We start from the raw sequence: 19,873 nt of genomic DNA on the forward strand, positions 1-19,873 counted from the left end.
ACTAGCAAGACCCAGCTACCAGGTCGGGGACAGAGTTTGGGGCCAGGGACTGTGGTTGTAGTTGACTCATTTTTCAGTTGTGCCTGACTCTTTGTGACTGCCTCTTAGGGTTTTCTTGGCAGAGATACTGGAGTGGTTTGCCATTTCTTTCTCTGGCTCATTTTACAGATGAGGAAACTGAGGCAAACAGGGTTAAATGACTTGTCCAGGGTGACACAGCTAGTAAGTGTCTGAGGGCAGATTTGAACTCAGGAAGATGAGTCTTCCTGACTTCAGGTTGGGTGTTCAATCCTCTTCACTACCTTGCTGCCCCCATGTGTACGAACAGGGGATGTAGAGGAGTGAGATTCTGGAATATCTGACACATACATCTTTGAAGTGCTCAACCCGACCTCCCTTTGTTCACATGCCCTCCTTTGATTTTATTAGTAACATGTTGCCAAGTACTTTCCTACCCAACTCAACCCAGAGAAACTAGAATGTAATTCTACCAAATCCCATGTGTGGCACTTACCTACATCAGCCCCACTTAGTGTTTTCCCGAGTGGCCAGGGTCTCAAGTCTATTTTCTTTCCATTAATGACTAATGACTGAACACAGCCCTTGAAGTTTCGGTTCGTTCCTGTTGCTCTGACCAGCCAATAGGCACTGGGAGCCCCACCAAGGTAGAAAGGGGTCCGAAATGTAATTTTACTGTACTGGCCCTTTAAAAAGAAAAAACATACACACAAAAAAGACTTGAAAAGAAAAAATATGAAGAAGTAAGAGATACGTTAATATTTTAACTTAGTGACAAATGAATTTTTAGGATTTTTTTTTTTTTTTGCAAACAATTTAAACCCCCAAATTACTGCATTAGTTACCATGGATAGTTCCTCATGGGCCATGATTTCAAAAAGTTCTCTTGGAGATGGGCAGAGGAAAGGCAAGATACTTCAGTGTTAATAGGTTTTACATGATTGTACATGTATAACTGATATCAAATTGCTTGGTTTCTTAATGAAGGGAAGAAGGAAGGAAAAAAATTTGGAAGATAAAATTTTTAAAAATGAATGTTATAAATTGTTTTTACTGGAATTGGGAAAATGTTTTTCATTTAAAAAAACATATTTCAGTTTAAGTTAAAATAATAATAATTGTAAAGATACTTGCATGTTAAGAACAGTTGAGTGGTTGATGTAACCCATAGGGCACCAAAACACAAATGTTCTATATCTAACTTTCCTACTAATTTAATATCCAACATTTACATAGCACTTTTAGCTCAACACCTTATCTCATTAGATCCTCAAAGCAACCTGGTGAAGTACATATCATATGTTATTATCCCCATTTCACAGATGGGGAAACTGAGGTTCAGAGGGGTGAAATAATTTGCTTGTAGTCACTCAGCTAGTAAGTAACAGAGGTGGGGCTCAAGCTAAAATCTTCCAACTCTCAATCCAGCATTCTTTCCACTATACCACACTACCTCCCATTGTTATTTACCCTTCTTGTGTTTCTGTTTCTTCATCTGAAAAAGGGGGTAATACTAAATGAAATTACTCCATATAATTTCTTCAAAGAACTCTGTGGCAATTAAGCAAATTATGTTTTTAGATTCTGGAACAGAAAAAATATTAATGCAAAGCCTTACTCAAGTCTTCTGTATTTTGGCACCACGGGGAAAACGGCCAGGAGTCAGGATATCCAGATTCTAGTTCTGGCTCCGTCGCTACCTGGGTGACATTGGGGAAGTCACTTCTCACTCTCTAGGCCTTAGGTTTCCCATCAGTAAATAAGAGAGTTGGGCTAAGAAACCTTTTAGATTTTCCTGCTCTGATATTCTTTGGCTCTACAATTCTATGTAACAAAAATGCAATCTGGATTTGTTATTTTTGAGTTTGAACCCAATACTATGCAGTTTTTGATGGCACAAGACAAAGGCTTCCTTGAAGAGTGTTCTCATTATTGTAAAGCCTCATTAATCTGGAATTTTTTCTTGAAGGGAGGTAGAAAGGTATGCAGGGTAGGATTCGCAAAAAGTCTAATTTGTGGAAAATTTGCAAAGAAACGTGTTTAGTTTATTCCTTGTAGACATATTCAATATTTATTTTATTTCATACTTTTTAATGAATAGATAAGAATTCAGGAGAATGTAAGATCCTTGAAGGCAGGAACTGCCTCACTTTCATGTATGTATCAAATCCCAATATTGATTGATTGATTATTTCTAATCAGTACATTGTTTGGAAACTGATTCAGATTGTTACTCAAGAGGCCTTAAAATGTGATTGGAGTCTCTTTGCCTTTACCCCCAACTGGGTCCACTATTCCCCAGCCCTATACTTTTTATGTTGTTTGGTTAGCAAGCCCTTTGTTTTTCACAGCTTGCACAAGAGTGAACTTCAGGTTACACATAAAAAATGAATGTGGTCGTCACCAAGGATTCTCATTAAAGCCCTTACGTGATTTCCTGAGACAAATTCTGACTTCTCCTTCCTGTTATTGCTTATGTCACTCTAAACTCTGGCCTTATGTCTGCCTGATCTCATAGGAGCCACAGTCTGAATTATTGTGAGCTCGGAAATAGTGGGATCTGAATCAAGGAGGTTGTAGCCTAACCACCTCTGCTTTCCTTAAATCTTCAAGGAGTGAGCTCTCACGCATTATGTCTCCCCAGTGGGCAAGGGCAAAGATGGATATGAGGAGAAAGGAAGTGAATGTCACAGATACACAGAGGAGGCATCCTTGCCACATTCCCCCTGTGGGAACAGATACCTGCCTGGTTATAACTGCAGGTTAGTTTCCCTAGGCAGTTTGCTAACCCAAACTGTTTGTTCCAAACCAGAAACTAAAATTATCTAGTGCATGACGGAAATGGGAATGGTAAGGTGAATCACTTTATAGTCCAAAACTAAAAATATTTCACCACTTCCTACAGACATGGTCTAAAAACCCTAGATAAATGGTTTATTTTCAAATGTTGAACCAAGTGACCTTTGCAGAGTGCTTTTCCTTCAATCAAAAGATTCTCATATGTTGATAATAATAATGGGCTCAGTTCTGGTACTGGCCTTCTTCTGCCATTCCTAACTTTAAAGTCACAGTACTAAGAGAATAAGGCTTTCTGTGTATGTGTCAGCAAATACTTGTATGCACAGAGATGATGCCTTAGTAGTTGTAAGTAGAGATTTGTTCATTTATTATGTCCCTGTTCTCAGTTCCCAAGGACAGTTGGATGGCACAGTAGATAGACTGATGGGCCTGAATTCATGAAGATGCATCTCTGTGAGTTCAAATCTGGCCTCACCCTGGGTAAGTCACTTAACCCTATTTGCCTCAGTTTCCTCATCTATAAAATTAGCTGGAGAAGCAAATGGCAAACCACTCTGGTATCTTTGCTAAGAAAACCTCTGTGGTCACAAAGAGTTGAATGTGACTGAAGCATATTATTCCAAAGAATGGAGCTACAACCAATTTTAAAGGGAGAGATTTTAGCTTGGTATTAAGAACTTTCTAATTATCTCTGGATATGCACCTATGAATTTGTCAGTGTGGGTATCTGGCACAACTGACTCAAATGTATATCTTAGAGAGGGAAATTAAGAAATCAGTAATTTACTCATGGTCATACAGGCAGCATGCATCTGAGGCAGAAATCATCTCTAAGACAGTCTGTCCCATCTATCCACTGCACCATGCTACCTGTATTTCAAAAAATTAAGGATACAGCAAAACAGGAATGAACTACCTCATGAAGTGATGAGTTTCCCTGCATCTGTGCAAAGTTCCAGCAGGGGTCTGAATGGCCACTTGCTGGGGATACAGTAGAAGGCTCCTCAGTGAGGTGTGGGTTGAGCCTGTGTGGTCCCTTCCATACCTGGAATACTATGATCTACAAATAGTGGACTGGGTTTGAGAGAGAAATATGGTAGTAAAAAAACTCACCTGAGATTGGCCTGTCACTGGGGTACCATTGTTCACTTGGAGCAGGCCATTCAGTCCATCCCTGTAGATGCTGACAGTGTGCCAGCTGCCCAGTTTTATTTTGCTTTCACTTGTAATGACAGCCACCCCAGTTCCACAATTAAACCTGGAGAGAAGGAGGAGAGGGAGAAAGTCCTTGTCAAATAGTCTCATTTCCCCTCTTGCCAGAAGGAACTCTCTTGGCATTCAGAATGAATCTATTCAGAGATACATTTAAGATTTAAAACAAAACACAACAAAAACGAACCATCCCACCCTACCATTCACATATGGATATAGAGGGCAGCTAGGTGGCACAGTGGAGAGAGCTGTGGGCCTGGGGTCAGGAAGACCTGAGTTCAGATCTGGCCTTAGAAAGTTATCATCTATGTAACCATGGGCAAATCATTTGACCTCTGTGTTCTCATCTGTAAAAGGAGGATAATAACACAGAAGCTCCTAGGATGTTGTGAGGATCAAATGAGACAATATGGTAAAATGTTTGGCATAGTGGGTATATAGTAGATGTTATATAAATGTGTATTATTAATTATTAGTTGATCTAAATCTGGCTGACATGACTGAGTCAAAATAAATTTTACATTGAAAACTTTGCTCTTTTCACAGGAAAAAAAAAAACCCTGAGCAATGATACCCTTTACATCTACACAATGCATTGTAGAGATTGCCAATTGCCTGAAATGGACTAAGGTGCAGTTTTAGAATGTGAGTCACTCCTACCCAGCCATTTCTTCAAGGACTCTTCCAGCTCCCAAGTGGCAAACTAGATGGTATTAATAAAAATGTGAAAACCAAGCCTTTGAGTGATGATTGGGAAGGTTGTCAAAATTGTCACTTGTGCCTAACTGCATGAAAGAGACAATCCATTTTTTTCCATAGTAGAATTCCAATGAGGGATGAATTTGGTGCAGGTAGAACATTCACAGGGGCTAAAATGTTCTCTTTACCTTAAACTGGCACACCTATCTACTTTCCCTCATCCACTATTCTTTTGGTCCAAAGGACCCTAACTTGGCAGTCAAGATCTGTCAGGCAAGCAATAAGCCTTACCTGGTTAGTCTCATCTATATATACTGCTACTTTCCTCACCCAGAGGGTCTTAGGGATTTTCAGCAGGAAACAAGAAGGCAACCAATACCCACTCCAACAAGAATTTGCATTATCAGTAGTTTCCCCTAGAAAATGTCCCCAAATCCAAAGTAGTACCCCATCAGAAAAAAAACAAAGGTCCCAATTCTAGCCCAACTAGGATGGGTATGACTCTTTTCCAGTACCCACCCAAACTATCATGATACCAAAAGGAATAATTTTTTGAATGGTTCTTAAACTTCAGCAATCTACAGCCTCCTTAGAATATCCTATTGCACCTCCATATCCCTTTTGCTCTCCCTCTAAGAAAATCCCAGATAAGCTCAGTTGTATTTGACTTATGAAAAAGAGTTCAGGACTGGAGGAATAACCTAAAGTGGGACTGCTGAGGAATATGGGGGCTCATTTTCTGTGCATCCCCTTGTGATTCTTCCACAATGCTTTAGGAAGCTACAATGATCCCATTTCAGAAAATACTGGGAGGTGCTGTCTCTGTCTTCCACCTCCCATCTCATTCACTCACCTTTAAAACACTTCTCAGTGTGCTCAGCCTCAGTTGACGTAAGAAACCAAAAACTGACCTTGGAATTCTGATCATCATATGGTCCTAATGTCCTATCCCAAGATGCCCTCTTTTAAGGTTCAAAGGAGACCCCAGAATTTGAATATGCTGAGGTAGTTATAATCACAGTTTAACTATTCATGATTAATAAACCTTGATATCATCTTTTAACCTTCATCTCTGAACCCGAAGAGTTCTCTTTCCTTGGACCAATACATTTCTTTGGTGCTTCTTTTTTGAAGGTAAACTGAAGTTCAGAGAAATGAATTGTCTAAGGTCACTCCAAGGATCCTTGGACACTGTTACCATCCCCCAGTTCTTCCATTTTTCCTTGTGGAGTACTGGTACAAGTAAGTTCATGACAAAATTTCACTTCGTTTCTATTTCCTGCAATGACCTTCAAGTATATATACTAGTTAAATTTTCTTTCACCAGTTGGACAAATGAACTGACTAGGGATCACAATGGAAAAGGAACTATTTTTGGCAGGTGTTACCTGAACTGAAGAGAACGCCGGACGATTGCCAATGACATAAAATCACCCCGTCCATGTTCATTTTCTCCACAATACAGCAGTAAACCATCTTCTGTTTCTGCCTGTTATTGTCAGAACAAAAGCCATTTGAAGATTGAGCACCTCTTCTCCAACAAAGGCCCCATCTGGAAGCTTTTCAACATTAGGAATCCTTAAATATTCTCCTATTCTATGATGTTACAAGGGGGCAAAGTGCGAAGGCCACTTAATTCCCAGATAATGGGTTCTGATCACATTCGATAAACAAATGAGAACAATGCATGTGAACAATTAGATTGAGATGCTTCCTTAGTATAGAATGAGAAGACTGGACCCAGAAATTCCATTCAGCTTTAAAGTTGTATGGATCTATGAGAAAAGGAAGGCGTCATTGCTTTTAGACTTTCTCTTTATTCTCTTTGGTTTATCTAAGGTTAAGGCTTGGAGAAAACTCATCTGTGCAAACCATTGAGCACAGATAAGATCCATCTCAAACTTAACAAACTTGAGTTTTACAAAAGGTCATTGAGTTAAAAAAATTAAATCTTTTCATTGAGCTGTTGCATAATTATGTAGCATGACATTCTATAGGATGGCTTCCTGCCGCCAGATAAATGGGGCAGGAGAATGAAACAAGATTCCAGCACAGTTTTGACAGGGTGGGGTTGGTCGCTCCTATTTTCAGCAGAGAATCCAAAGGAACATGCTTTTCCTTCACCAAATCCTTCTGAGTCATCTAAGTCACCAAGAGATTTCCTTCAACCCTACACTCACTTGATTTGATTTATTTAGTAACATACATAATGGTGAAGACAGATGTTCCGTGCCCTGGAATAGGCATTGTATAGCACAATTATATCTTTCTTACCCTAAATTCGAGGGTGATTTGAAATGCTTGATAAGAGTTCTTTAGTGGTTCCAAGGTTAAGTAGGAGTGGCCAAAGAACTGAGGATATTGGATGAAAATATCTGAAAAGGAAAGAGAAAAGAATTCAGTTTCTTCATTTCCCAGAAACAGAAACTGATATATACTTAACTTGAAATACCTTTGGGTGAATATTTGAGATGAAGAATTCCTTATATTATTAGTCAGAATTAGTTGACAATCTGTTAAACCTGATGGGTCTTTATCCTTTCATCAGTGTGCTCAGTTATTTCTCTTATTCTGGGCTAATGTAATTTTTATGGCTCTGTGATCAGGGATGGAAATTGGGTGCCTAGAGAATGTGAATTTTCTGACAATTTAATAATAGTTTTGAAGAGTGCCCTCCTTTTCCTTGATTGCACGTTTGACTAGGAAATCTCCTTTTTAATAACATAAATTTCACCAGTAATGTGCACTCCAGAATTAACATCATAGCCCACCCCTCAACTTTCTTCTCTCAAACAATGATATGTAAGTTAGTCTCTGATTCCCTCCAGTGCCAAAATGATTAACTTGTGTCCAAAAAAGGTGAGATTCTCTTGTGTGATCTGCACCCAGGAATAGCATATGTATATGGGACTCTGAGAGTCAGGTTGGCATGGTGGATAGAGAGAGTTTTTCTTGGAGTAAAGTAGACTTGAGTTCAAGTCCCATCTATGACAGTATGGGACTCTGCATGAATCACAACCTCTCAGAGGTAACTAGGATCATAAAGCACAAAATAGGTACTAGTTAGTTTTGGTAGAAGGAGTTTCCTCACTGGAAATTCCCCATACCAATGAAATAACAAACCACGGCAAATAAAACAGAAAACTTTATGGTTACATAGACTTGATCTCATCTCCTACTTAGTTTACTGCAAGGTGTTAACTCTTACAGATCACACATAGCTAGGGGTGTACCTCTAGCAATGGGCCCAGAGTGGGGAACCCATGGAGAGTGGAACTCTTCTGGCTCCCAATGGGATACATCTATGTCTACCATCCTCTTCAATGTTGACTGAGAATCTCTGGGAGGGCTTACCTTCTGCACAATTCTCACCACCTTTGCCAAGATTGCAGTGGCATCGAGAACCACCCAGGTTGTAGTCATTGACACAGAAGCTATCAGCTGAGCAGACAGTTTCATCACAGGACATGTCAAAGAGCCTTGTCATTGCAGCCATGCTACTCCTCCTTTTTGCCTTTGCTGTGGTGGTATGGTGGACTGGTGTGGTAGTGAGAGGGGAAGGTGATGTAGGGGGAATAAATCTTGAAATATACTTTAGGTTAGATCTAGGAGGCATCTTGGTTTCTACAAAAAATTTCCTATGGCTTCCTTTGATAGCAGGAAGTGGTTTGATCTAATGTAACAGGAAAAATAAGAAGGACATAGTCACATTATTGCTGTCATCATTTTCAACATCCATTAACATCATCATTATAATTATTCCTATCTCTATATACATTCCCCTCCTCATCATTCCCATCCTTATTCCCATTAGTATTTAGATCAGCATTATCACCCAGGACTATCTCTATTTTCATTCTCACCATCCCCATCACTATGACCAACATCTCTATCCCTATTGTTCCTGATAGAATGGACTGTTGGATTTTGTCTTGGTGTCCCCAACACATCACACAGTAGGTGCTTAATATATGCTTGTTGATTGACTGAATGGTCATCATCACCATCCCTGTCCTAATCTGCATGCCATTCATCACCAGCACCATCACTCCCTTACATTTGCATTGTCTCTTGTACCTTTTTGGAGTACAGTTCAACTGGTCTTGACATAGCCCTACACAGTAGGTATGGCAGGTATTATTATTTGCATTTAATAGAAACTGGGATCCAAAGACATTATGTAACTGGCTCAAGATATGTAGCTAGTCAGGCGAAAAGCTAGAACTAAAGAGTTTTTTGGAAGCTAATTATTTCCCCTTAAGAAGGGCCAAGTAGTAGGAGAATGAGTGTTCTACCCTCAATATGGTAGCTGAATTTTTAACCTTCCACTCACTATGAAATTTAAAAGTTCCTTCTTGTCTCCAGATTGTGAAGCCAGTGAACAGATGCCCCAGCATAGTTGGGACTTGGCTTGATTAATGTTAATTTAAAAATACCTGGAGTGGAATGTCCATAGAAAATGACAGTTTTCAAGACAAACTGGTCTATTTAAAACTTCAAGCTAAAGGTTCACAGTCCATTGACTTACTTTGTTTTACTAGAAAACAGAAACACATTCAGCTTCAAAAATAAAGGTTTTTGTTACCTCTTCAATATAAATGTCAAAATCTGAGTCATCAATGTCAAATCCATTATCGTCGCTTCCTCCTGTGTCTGTGATATACCTTGACTCAGAGGTCCCACTTCCTGCCTCTTCGGTACCTGTAAGAGCAAAGTAAGCACACCTTCCATCAATATATTCATACATAATTATTATTCCCCATGTTCCCACCCCACTCCACCAGAGAGAGAACTTAACTAATTTCTTCAGGATAGATTTAGGATGCTGACGTGGCCAGAGTCTTTTGTTCACCCCTAAATACTGAACACACCAACCTGCGTTAAGACTGAAAACACACAATGACATAAACACACCTGATACAGAAAAAAGATGTGGTCAAAGCATTTGCATGAGCCTTGGCAAGATGTCAGAATCCTCAGAGAGGGAAGGGAGGTGATGGACAAAGCATTAAGTATGATGAGATCATCTTTAAGAAGCAATATCTGGCCTTGACTTGGAGTAGGACATGGGCCACTGTTCAGCTTAGATTTTTGGTTTTGGTTTTGGTTTTGTTTTTGCATAGACATCCCTTTCTCTCCAAAAGAAATAATATCTTAGCAGCCTTCAGGTCCGATATAGATCAAATATAGGAAAGGTAACACTCAAGGAGTTAGAGGCTCCTAAATATGTGGCCTAAGGGTCTGACCCATTTCTTTCTGTCAAACTTGAGGAGGCAGGTGATCTGTCTACTTTAATGAAGGGCCAGTAAAAGGGCTGGAGTAGCAGCTACCAGGCTGGTAGAGAAGCAGTCCCTTCCAGAGGACCCATATTGCTTGTGTTAAAATCTAGGCAACATGGACAGGGTGGGTATTGAACCAAATGATCTCCAGGGTCTCTTTTGGTTTTATACTTTAATAACGACTTGGTAAGCAGCTTGTGGGAGTATTGTTAATGCAGTGGACAGAGTACTAATAAAAATCAGATCTACATTGTAATTGAAGCAATATTTATCAGGACTCTCCCTATCTCCACAACATGGGTTAGGCTAATTTTTCCCTAAAAGGTGACAAAGCTGACCCTAGGACTTGATTGGCTATGGCTCAAGCTGTACCCTCTTTAAGGCAGCTTCCTGGAAGCCTCTGGCCATACTGACGTAGGACTTAGTGGTTATCTAAGGCCACAAAAAAGCCACCGACATGGGGTCAGGGCTTTTTAGACTTAGCATATATCCCAAGAATGTACAAATCATTGAGTACTCTGCCCTGCTGACCATTCACACTGACATATGGAGATGAGGGAGGCCTCATCTACCTAAGGGAAGTGCTGGAGTATCCTTGTTGAATATCCATTCTATGCTTTGGCTAAGTAAACCTCTTTTTGTTAATGTTGAATGAGTACCTCAATTCATAGCAACATGAAACCTGAACTAACAGGATAGTGGCCTGAGTCAGGACTAGCCCAATACACATTTTAATTTATCACCTGGTCATTAAGTACCCAGGGCTTGCCCAAATTTCTTCAGTTTTGATTCTGGCTACCCACTCTAAGATACTTGCTTGATAACTGGTAAAATGATGGATAAAGGATTACAAAGCATACATCTAAGCCTAAAAACAAGCTACCTCAGGGTATTATTAACTTATGTCAAAAATAATTACTAAGTGCTTTCTATGTATGAGACATCATACTAGATTCTAGGAAAGTTAGAGAGGTAAGTAAAATGAAGTATGGCACCTATCTTCAAGGAATTTAGCATTGAATTTGAGAAATGGGGAATATACACAAATAACTACATTGTAAGATAAAATAAGATAACCACGCAAGAGACATAGACAGTTCTATAAAAGTTCTGAGGCAGGAGATGTCACTTTCAATTTGGGAGATCAAGGAAGTCATTGCAGAGGATGAATAAACATTTGAGCTGGCCTTGTAATCCAGTTAGATTATAACAAGTGAGGATAGGGAAGGATGTTCCAGGCCTGAGGAATGGCTGACCAATCAATCAATAAGCAATTCTTTTCTTTTTTTTTAATTAATTTTTAGTTTTCAACATTCATTTCCACAAGATTATGAGTTCCAAATATTCTCCCCATCTCTCCCTTCCCCCTACCCCAAGATGACATGCATTCTGATTACTGCCCCACCCCCTATCCTTCCTGCTTACTTTTTTATAAAGCAAGATAGATTTCTATACTCCATTGCCTGTATATCTTATTTCCCAGTTGCATGTAAAGAACACTTTTTAACATTTATTTTTAAAACTTTGACTTTCAAATTCTCTCCCTTCTTCCCTCCCCACCTACCCTCACTGAGAAGGCAAGCAGTTTAACATAGGTTATACATGTGTATTTATACAAAACACTTCCATGATAGTTATGTTGTGAAAGACTAACTATACTTCCCTCCATCCTATCCCACACTCCCCACTTATTTTATTTTCTCCTTTGACCATGTTCCTTTTCAAAAGTGTTTGCTTTTAACTACCACTTCCTCTAGTATGCCCTCCCTTCTATCATCCCTGCCCCTCTATTCCCTTTCCCCTTACTTTCCTGTAGGGTAAGACATTCAATTAAGTATGTATGTTATTTTCTCCTTAAGCCAAATCCAATGAGAGTAAAGTTCACTCATTTCCTCTCATATCCTCACTCTTCCCTTCCATTGTGAAACCTTTTTCTTACCTCTTTTACATGAGATAATTCACCCCATCCTATCATTCACTTTCTCCTTCTATCAATATATTCCTCTTTCACCCCTTAATTTGATTTTTAAGACAGCATCCCTTCATATGCAATACACACTGTGCCCTCTATCTATCTATCTATCTATCTATCTATCTATCTATCTATCTATCTATCTATCTATCTATCTATCTTTCCTTCAACTATCCCGATACTGAAAAAGACTGCATTAGATGGAAATACCATCTTTCCATGTAGGAATGTGAACAATTCAACTTTAATAAGTCCTTTAAGATTTCTCTTTCCCATTTACCTTTATAGGCTTCTCTTGATTCCTGTGTTTGAAAGTTAAATTTTCTATTCAGCTCTGGTCTTTTCACTAAGAATGTTTGAAAGACCTCTATTTCTTTGAATGACCATTTTTCCCCTGAAGTATTATACTCAGTTTTGCTGGGCAGGTGATTCTTGGTTTTAATTCTAGTTCCTCTGCCCTCCAGAATATCATATTCCAAGTCCCTTGATCCTTTAATGTAGAAGCTACTGGATCTTATGTTATCCTGATTGTATTTCCACAATACTAAAATTGTTTCTTTCTGGCTGCTTGCAATATTTTCTTCTTGACCTGGGAACTCTGGAATTTGACTATAATATTCCTAGGAGTTTTCCTTTTGGGATCTCTTTCAAGAGGTGATTGGTAGATTCTTTCAATTTCTATTTTACCCTTTGGTTCTAGAATGTAAGGGTATTTTTCCTTGATAATTTCTTAAAAGATGATGTCTAGGTTCTTTTTTGATCACGGTTTTCATGTAGTCCAATAATTTTTATATTACCTCTCCTGGATCTATTTTCTAGGTCAGTCATTTTTCCAATAAGATATTTCACATCATCTGCTGTTTTTTTCATTCATTTGGTTTTGTTTTATTATTTCCTAATTTTTCATAGTCATTAGCTTCCATCTGCTTCATTTTAATCTTTAAGGAATTATTTTCTTCAGTGAGTTTTTGGACCTTTTTTTCCATTTGGCCAGTTCTCCTTTTTAAGGCAATCTTCTCCTCATTGGCTTTTTGGACCACTTCAGCCATTTGGGTTAGTTTATTTTTAAGGTATTATTTTCTTCAGTATTGTTTTTCGGTTTTCTTTAGCAAGCTATTGACTCATTTTTCATGATTTTCTTGCATTACTCTCATTTCTCTTCCCAATTTTTCGTCTTCTTCTCTTACTTGATTATCAAAATCCCTTTTGAGCTCTTCCATAGCCTGAGACCAATTCATATTTTTCTTGGAGACTTTTGATGTAGGAAATTTGATTTTGTTGCTTTCTTCTGATTGTATGTTTTGATCTTCTTTGTCACCAAAGTAAGATTCTATCATCTGAATTTTTTTTTGTTGTCTACTCATCTTCCCAGCCAAATACTTGACTTTCTAACCTTTTTTCAAGGTAGGACCCTGCTTACAGAGTAGGTGAGGGTGGAGGTGGGTGTACTGGCCCAGGCTTCAGGGGTTTTATATCAGCACTCAATCCCCCACCATCTATAGGCCCAAAGCTCTGGAAGCAGTTGCTGATGCCGCTGCTTCTGCTGCTGCTATCACCACCACCTTCCCTGACCCAGGTCTGGAGTCAGACATCTTTCACTAAGGTCCCACAGAGTTTTCTCACTGGCCTTCTATGCTATCTTTGGCATTTATGGGTTTAGAAGTCCAGAAACTGCCTAGACATCATCTTTTAAGAAATTATCAAGGAAAAATACCCTTACATTCTAGACCCAAAGGGTAAGATAGAAATGGAAAGAATCTACCAATCACCTCTTAAAAGAGATCCCAAAAGGAAAACTCCTAGGAATATTATAGACTATTTCTGATGCAGTGGATCCTGTTCACTAGGCCTTGAGCCAGGAAGACATGAATGTGAATCTAGCCTCAGACACTTACTAGCTGTATGACCGTGGGCAGTTCACTTCACCACTGTCTGCCTCAACTGTAAAATGGAGATAATAATAGTGCTTACCTCAAAAGGTTGTTGTGAGGATTAAATGAGATAGTATTTACAAAGCACTTAGCATAATAGTGTCTGGCACACAGTAGGTGCTTAATAAATACTTGTTCTCTTTTATTCCCTTCCCTCCACCTGTTTCCTAGATCTAACTCTGATCATAAATCTCTTCCCTAAAAGGGAAGCAAGCCATAGACACAATAGTTACAATAATATAATTGAAAAGGTCACTAAAGAGAAGCCAAATTCTGAGTAAACAAAACCAATAATGGTCCTAAGAACAGATAATAAAACATATTTCCCTCTTCTTAGCATAGAGGTGGAGGATGACAGAGGCAGAATAGTATATATACTTTGAGATTTGGATACTGTATTGGTTGTTTTTGCTGAAGCAATTTTTTTTTGTTGGAAAAAGGTTAAAATCTAGAATGTGCTTTGGGGTGATGAGGGAGGAGAGATGCAAACATGCTATGATGTAAAAAAAGTATCAATTAAGTTTTTTTTTAAGGAGCTAAGACTTGGGGAGAGAAAGAAAAGAATTAGCCAATGAGTGGAAAATGTGCTGGCTTCCAAGCTCAGGAATGTGTTGGCAGAGCAGAGGAATCTATTTTCACCTTCTCTATCGTAATTTCCAGCAGGTTTTTAAAACCCCCAACTTCTGCCAGCTGTTGGGTCTAGCATATTGATGAATGGTTTTACCAAGACTGGTATCTGTATCACACCAGCTCCATGCTAGGTGTTTTCCCAAAGAGAGCTGCTAAATCGGGTTCAACAAATTTTTGTTATTATGTTATTTTATTTTTATCATTATTATTTTATTGTTAGGTTATTGTTTTACTCTTATTATTAGAAACTACTTAAAGCATAACTTCCAAACTGTCCAACTTCAGATGAAAGAATTCATGTAAAAAAGATCTTCAATTCCTCACTGGTCTTGAGTTTCTCCTAATTTCTAGTCTCTTTGGATTCAATGGACACTACTGTCATATTAATCTTCTTAAAGCACTACTTTTATCACAGTTTATACTCTTTTAAAAATATTTACTATTTTATTTTTTCCTTAATTAAATGTAAAAACATTTTTCCTTTTTTAAAAAAGTAATTAATTTATTTCTTTTTAGTGTTCAACATTCATTTTCATGAGATTTTGAGTTTTAAATTTTTCCCCCTTCCTTCTCTCCCCCTTCCCCAGGATGGTGTGTAATCTGTAATAGGCTCTACTTAATACATCCATATTTTCATATTAATCATGATGTAAAATAGAACTAGAACTAATGAGAGGAACCTCAAGAAAGAAGAAACAAAATAAAACAGCAAAAGAAAAGGAGAGCAAATAGTGTTCTTCAATCTTCATTCAGACTCCAAATTTCTTTCTCTGGATATGGATAGCATTTTTGGTTGTGCTTTTGGAGTTGTCTTAGATCCTTGCATTGCTGAGAAGGGCTAAGTCCATCAAAGTCCGTCGCTGCACAATGTGGCTGTCACTGTGTACAACGTTCTCCTGATTCTGCTCATTTCACTCAACATCAGTTCACATAAGTCTTTCCAGGTTTAAAAACAATTTTAAACATTCATTCTTTTTGAATTTTGTCCTTCAAATTCTCTCCCTCCCTTCATCCCTTCTTCCCCTCACTAAGAAGTCAAGCAATTTGATATAGGTTATATATGTATCACAGTATACTCTCACTCAGAAACCTTCAATGGCTCACTATTGCCCATAGGGTAGAGTCCAAACTCCTGACATTTAAAATTCTTCACAATCTGGTCTCAACCCTCCCTTCCAAATTTGCTCCCATTATTTCTCTAGTACAACTCTGACAACCAAACTGGTCTATGTTTTCCAATTTCAGTTCCTACTTCTTAAAATATTCTTTCTCTTTACCTCTCCCACTTCCTTCCTTCTATTCATAGTCACATTCTTCAAGCTCTAGCTCATGTCTCAGACCATTCCAGCCCACAACAACTCTCTGAACTTCTAGCACTTATCTGTGTGTATGTATATGACTCACCAGATGAACCACTGGGCAGCCAGGTGGCACAAGAGGTAAAGCACTAGGCTTAGAGTCAGGAAGACATCTTTGTGAGTTCAGATCTGGCCTCAGACACTTACTAGCTGTGTGACCCTGGGCAAGTCACTGAACCCCATTTGCCTCAGTTTACTCATGTATAAAATGTACTAGAGAAGGGAATGGCAAACCACCCCAGTATCTTTACCAAGAAAACTCTAAATTGGAGCATGAAGAGTCAGACACAAATGAAAAACAACACAATAGATAAATAATGAAATGCTTCCTCAGGTGACAATTCTTCTATTGTCCTGCATTGTTACATAACTTTCCGTGTGTTTATATTTCATCAGCCCAAATGCCATAGGGCTTATTCTCTAACTTGGCTTGGTGCACTTTCCCTTGTGCACTTGGGGGGAGCCAGACTGAGTTTATACTAAGACCTCTCTTTATGTGGGCATGGCAGACTTCCTCCCCCAAACATATTCTTTTCTCATTATGCTCATCCTATAGAGGAGCTCTCCTTTTTGCCCAATTTAGGACCCCAAATGGTCAGTTCTGGGGGGTGAGAGTGGGACAGGAGTATTAGAGGCTACTGAATTTACCATATACCAAACTGTACAGAAGAGAAAACCGAGACTCAGAGAGGTTAAGTAATTTGGTCTTTGCAGAGCCAGTACTAGAATTTACATCTTCTAGTTTCAAAGCCACTTCCAAGAGTCTTTCCACCACATTATATTGTGTCAAGGTTTGAGGCAATCTGTTTTTTTGTTCCCCACTCTACTGAATAAAATAGAGCTCAGAAGAACCTGGGACTGGCCAGAGGGAAGTTCCCGAGCTAAGCCTCATCATCTACTCATGCTAATTGGCCCTCGCGAATGAAATGATATACTAGACTGACTTCCCATTATCTTCAGCATGGATAAATATCTAGGTCTTCACAATGACACCCCAATGGAATGGCTAAACTCTTATAAATGGAACAGACTATTATTGCATCCACCATGAGAAAAGACAAAATGCACCATTTTAGAGAAAACTAGAAGAACTTTATGAACTGACACAGGATGAAGTCAGCAGAATTAGGAATACAATTTGTGCAATGACATTATAGTGACAAATAAGACTTGAAAAACCTGAGAACTCTCATTCATGTGATGATCAAGTACAGCTCCAGAGGACTGATATGGAAGCATTTTACCCACATTCTGCCAGAGAGGTGATGCACTTAAAAGGCAGAATAAGACATACATTTTAAAATATGAACAAGGCTGGAATTTGCTTTATTTGACTATACATATTAATTATGAAGCTTCAATTTTTCTCTTTTTCATTGTTCAATTAGAGGGTAGGAAGGAGAATAAATAAATACTTGTTAATTGGAAAAAATCAATTAAAAAACAAACTCCAATTTTCTGGGGATACAGAACAGACAATTTCATTGTAGGCCAGTAGATGAAGCCCCCAGTCCTTCACAAAGCACATGATCTTATCCACCAGAAAGACATGGGGTCACTTACTTTCTAGCCTAACCTCATGCTCCTTCATACAGTGGGTAGAGCACTGGGCTTGGAATCAGGAAGACTCATCTTCATGAGTTAAAATTTGGTCTCAGACACTCACTAGCTATGTGACCCTGGGCAAATCACTTAACCCTGTTTGCCTTAGTTTCTTCCTCTGAAAAATGAGCTAGAGAAGGAAATGACAAACCACTCACTGTCTTTGCCAAGAAAACCCAAATGGGGTTCACAAAGAATCAGACATAATTGAAATGAAAAAATAACAATACAACTTCCTCCTAGACAGCTAGATGGTGCAGTGCGTGGATAGAGCACTGGACCTGGAATCAGGAGGACCTGAGTTCAAATCCAGCCTCAGTTACTTATTCACTGTGTGACCTGGGCATGTCACTTAACCCAGTTTGCCTCAGTTTCCTCATCTGTAAAATGATCTGGAGAAGGAAATGGCAAACCACTCCATTACCTTTGCCAAGAAAATCCCAAATGGAATCTTTAAGAGTTAGACACAACTGAAACCACTGACAACAAACCAAGTAAATCTCTAATTTCCCCCTTTTTCTTCCTAGCTCTGTACCATTACTTCTGCCACCCCTATGCCTAGAATGAACTCTTCCCTCGCCCCCACCAAAGCTCCATCTTTTAAAGGTTATACTTTCATACTTCACAGCCCAATTCAGGCACCACTTCCTCCAGGAAGCTTTCTCTGATTCACCAGTTAAAAAGAGATTACTCCTTCTCTACATTTTTCATAGTCCTTTACCTCAATTTATTCCTTGCACTTATATTCTCTTATGTATTACGGCTTTTTGGCAGGGTCCTCCCCTCATTAGAATGAAACCTCTTTGAGATCAGGGCCTATGTCATAGTCATATTTGTATCTCCATAGCCTAGGAAAAAAAAGCACACTATAGGGACTTAATCAATGTTTGTTGAATAGAACTGACAGAACACTCCTGACAATTGCAAATATTGAATCAGCCAGGCTCATGAGAACTGCACACAACAGTCACTCTGCCTACACCCGTCAAAGGTGCAGGGGACTCATGCTGAAAAACAATCCAGCCCAGCAGGAACAAAGGGACAAGTTTTAGAGGAGACAATGCCCATCCGCAGAGGAGCCTCCTCACTGCTGGCCCTTCTCCATGTGGGTGGACGCTGTCTTTGATTTGCCCAGTTAGTCAAAGAATAGTGCTAAAGCCCAGGTTGGACCTTGCTTCTCTGGTGCCTGGCTGAGCTAGAAGACATCTCTACACACAGCACGACGAAGCAAAGTTGTAGCAGGTAGGCAAATCTCTCTCACTGGACTCCCAGGGCCAGCACCTGCCTCGCGCACGCACACACACACATGCACAAGAAGCACTTCTCCTTAATTCAGGTGGTCAGGATAGCCATCCAGCATTGCCCCAAACAACATCATGTCTCATCTTTCTTTAAAAAGTATGGATCTTTCATTTCATTGCTCCAGTGAAGTCTGGATAATGAGATTTTCCTTACCAATGCCGATCAATCATTATTCTGTGACTTATAGTTTTAGAACTCTCTCTGAGAGCCCTGTGGACAGAAGTATACTAGAGACAGCTCAGACTGGCTCCCAAGAACCAATTGTGAAATTTTCACTATAAGCATTTACACTTGGAAATTGGCGAATGTTATAGAAATCATGGCCAGATTCACCATTTTGTTGATTTTCTAGACTTAAGGAAGTAATGGGAAAATGTTAATAATACAGATTAAACTTAAAGGTGTGTCATGTCTACTAGTTCTGTATACCAAAGAAAGCAAAGAAAAAGGAAAGGCACCTCTGTTTGTACTAAAATATTTATTGCAGCTTTTTATGTGATGGCAAAGAATTGAAAGTTGAGGGGATGCCCATCAATTGGGGAATGGCTGACAAGTTGTCATATATGATTGGGATGGAAAATTTATGCTATTAGAAATGATAAGGGGGATGGTTTCAGAAAAATCTGGGAAGACTTATATGAACTGATGCAAAGTGCAGCGAACAGAATAAGGAGAACATTGTACACAGAAACAGCAAGATTGTACGATGATCGATTGTGAATGGCTTAGCCGCTCTAATCAATGCAATGATCCAAGACAATTTCCAGGACTCATGAGTTTAAAATGTAATCTATATCCAGAGAAATAACTGACAAACGTTGAGTCTGAAAGCATACTTTTATTTTTACATCTATTTTATTTATTTTTACATCTATTTTTCTTGCCCTTTTTGTAAGATAGCCAATATAACAATATGTTTTGTATGACTTCATATGTATAATTGATATTATATTGCAAGCCTTCTCAATGAGTGGGGGAGGCTGGAGGGAAAGAGATAATTTGGAAATCAAAATTTTTTAAAAATAAATAAGGAATATAAGAAAAAAGTTCATCTTGCGTAGGTTGTTTTCC

General features: G+C 38.9%; 1 protein-coding gene and 1 long non-coding RNA gene across 2 annotated transcripts in view; one reads left to right on the forward strand and one right to left on the reverse strand.

Moving 5' to 3' along the window:
- Window positions 1-3,301, forward strand: part of LOC140501811 (uncharacterized) — a 44,187-nt gene extending 40,886 nt beyond the window's left edge. The window contains exon 2 of the long non-coding RNA XR_011966363.1: window positions 3,204-3,301. This is a non-coding gene — a long non-coding RNA (uncharacterized lncRNA). The remainder of the gene's footprint in view (window positions 1-3,203) is intronic.
- The window catches only part of EGFLAM (EGF like, fibronectin type III and laminin G domains), a 256,629-nt gene that overhangs the window by 62,017 nt on the left and 174,739 nt on the right, over window positions 1-19,873 (reverse strand). The window contains exons 8-13 of the mRNA XM_072605784.1: window positions 9,314-9,429; window positions 8,083-8,401; window positions 7,003-7,103; window positions 6,117-6,217; window positions 3,931-4,075; window positions 515-704 (exon numbers count right to left, since the gene is read on the reverse strand). Coding sequence (XP_072461885.1) covers window positions 515-704; window positions 3,931-4,075; window positions 6,117-6,217; window positions 7,003-7,103; window positions 8,083-8,401; window positions 9,314-9,429 — 972 coding nt within the window. The remainder of the gene's footprint in view (window positions 1-514; window positions 705-3,930; window positions 4,076-6,116; window positions 6,218-7,002; window positions 7,104-8,082; window positions 8,402-9,313; window positions 9,430-19,873) is intronic.

This window comes from Notamacropus eugenii, chromosome 4 (assembly GCF_028372415.1).
Source record: "Notamacropus eugenii isolate mMacEug1 chromosome 4, mMacEug1.pri_v2, whole genome shotgun sequence".
NCBI lineage: Eukaryota > Metazoa > Chordata > Mammalia > Diprotodontia > Macropodidae > Notamacropus > Notamacropus eugenii.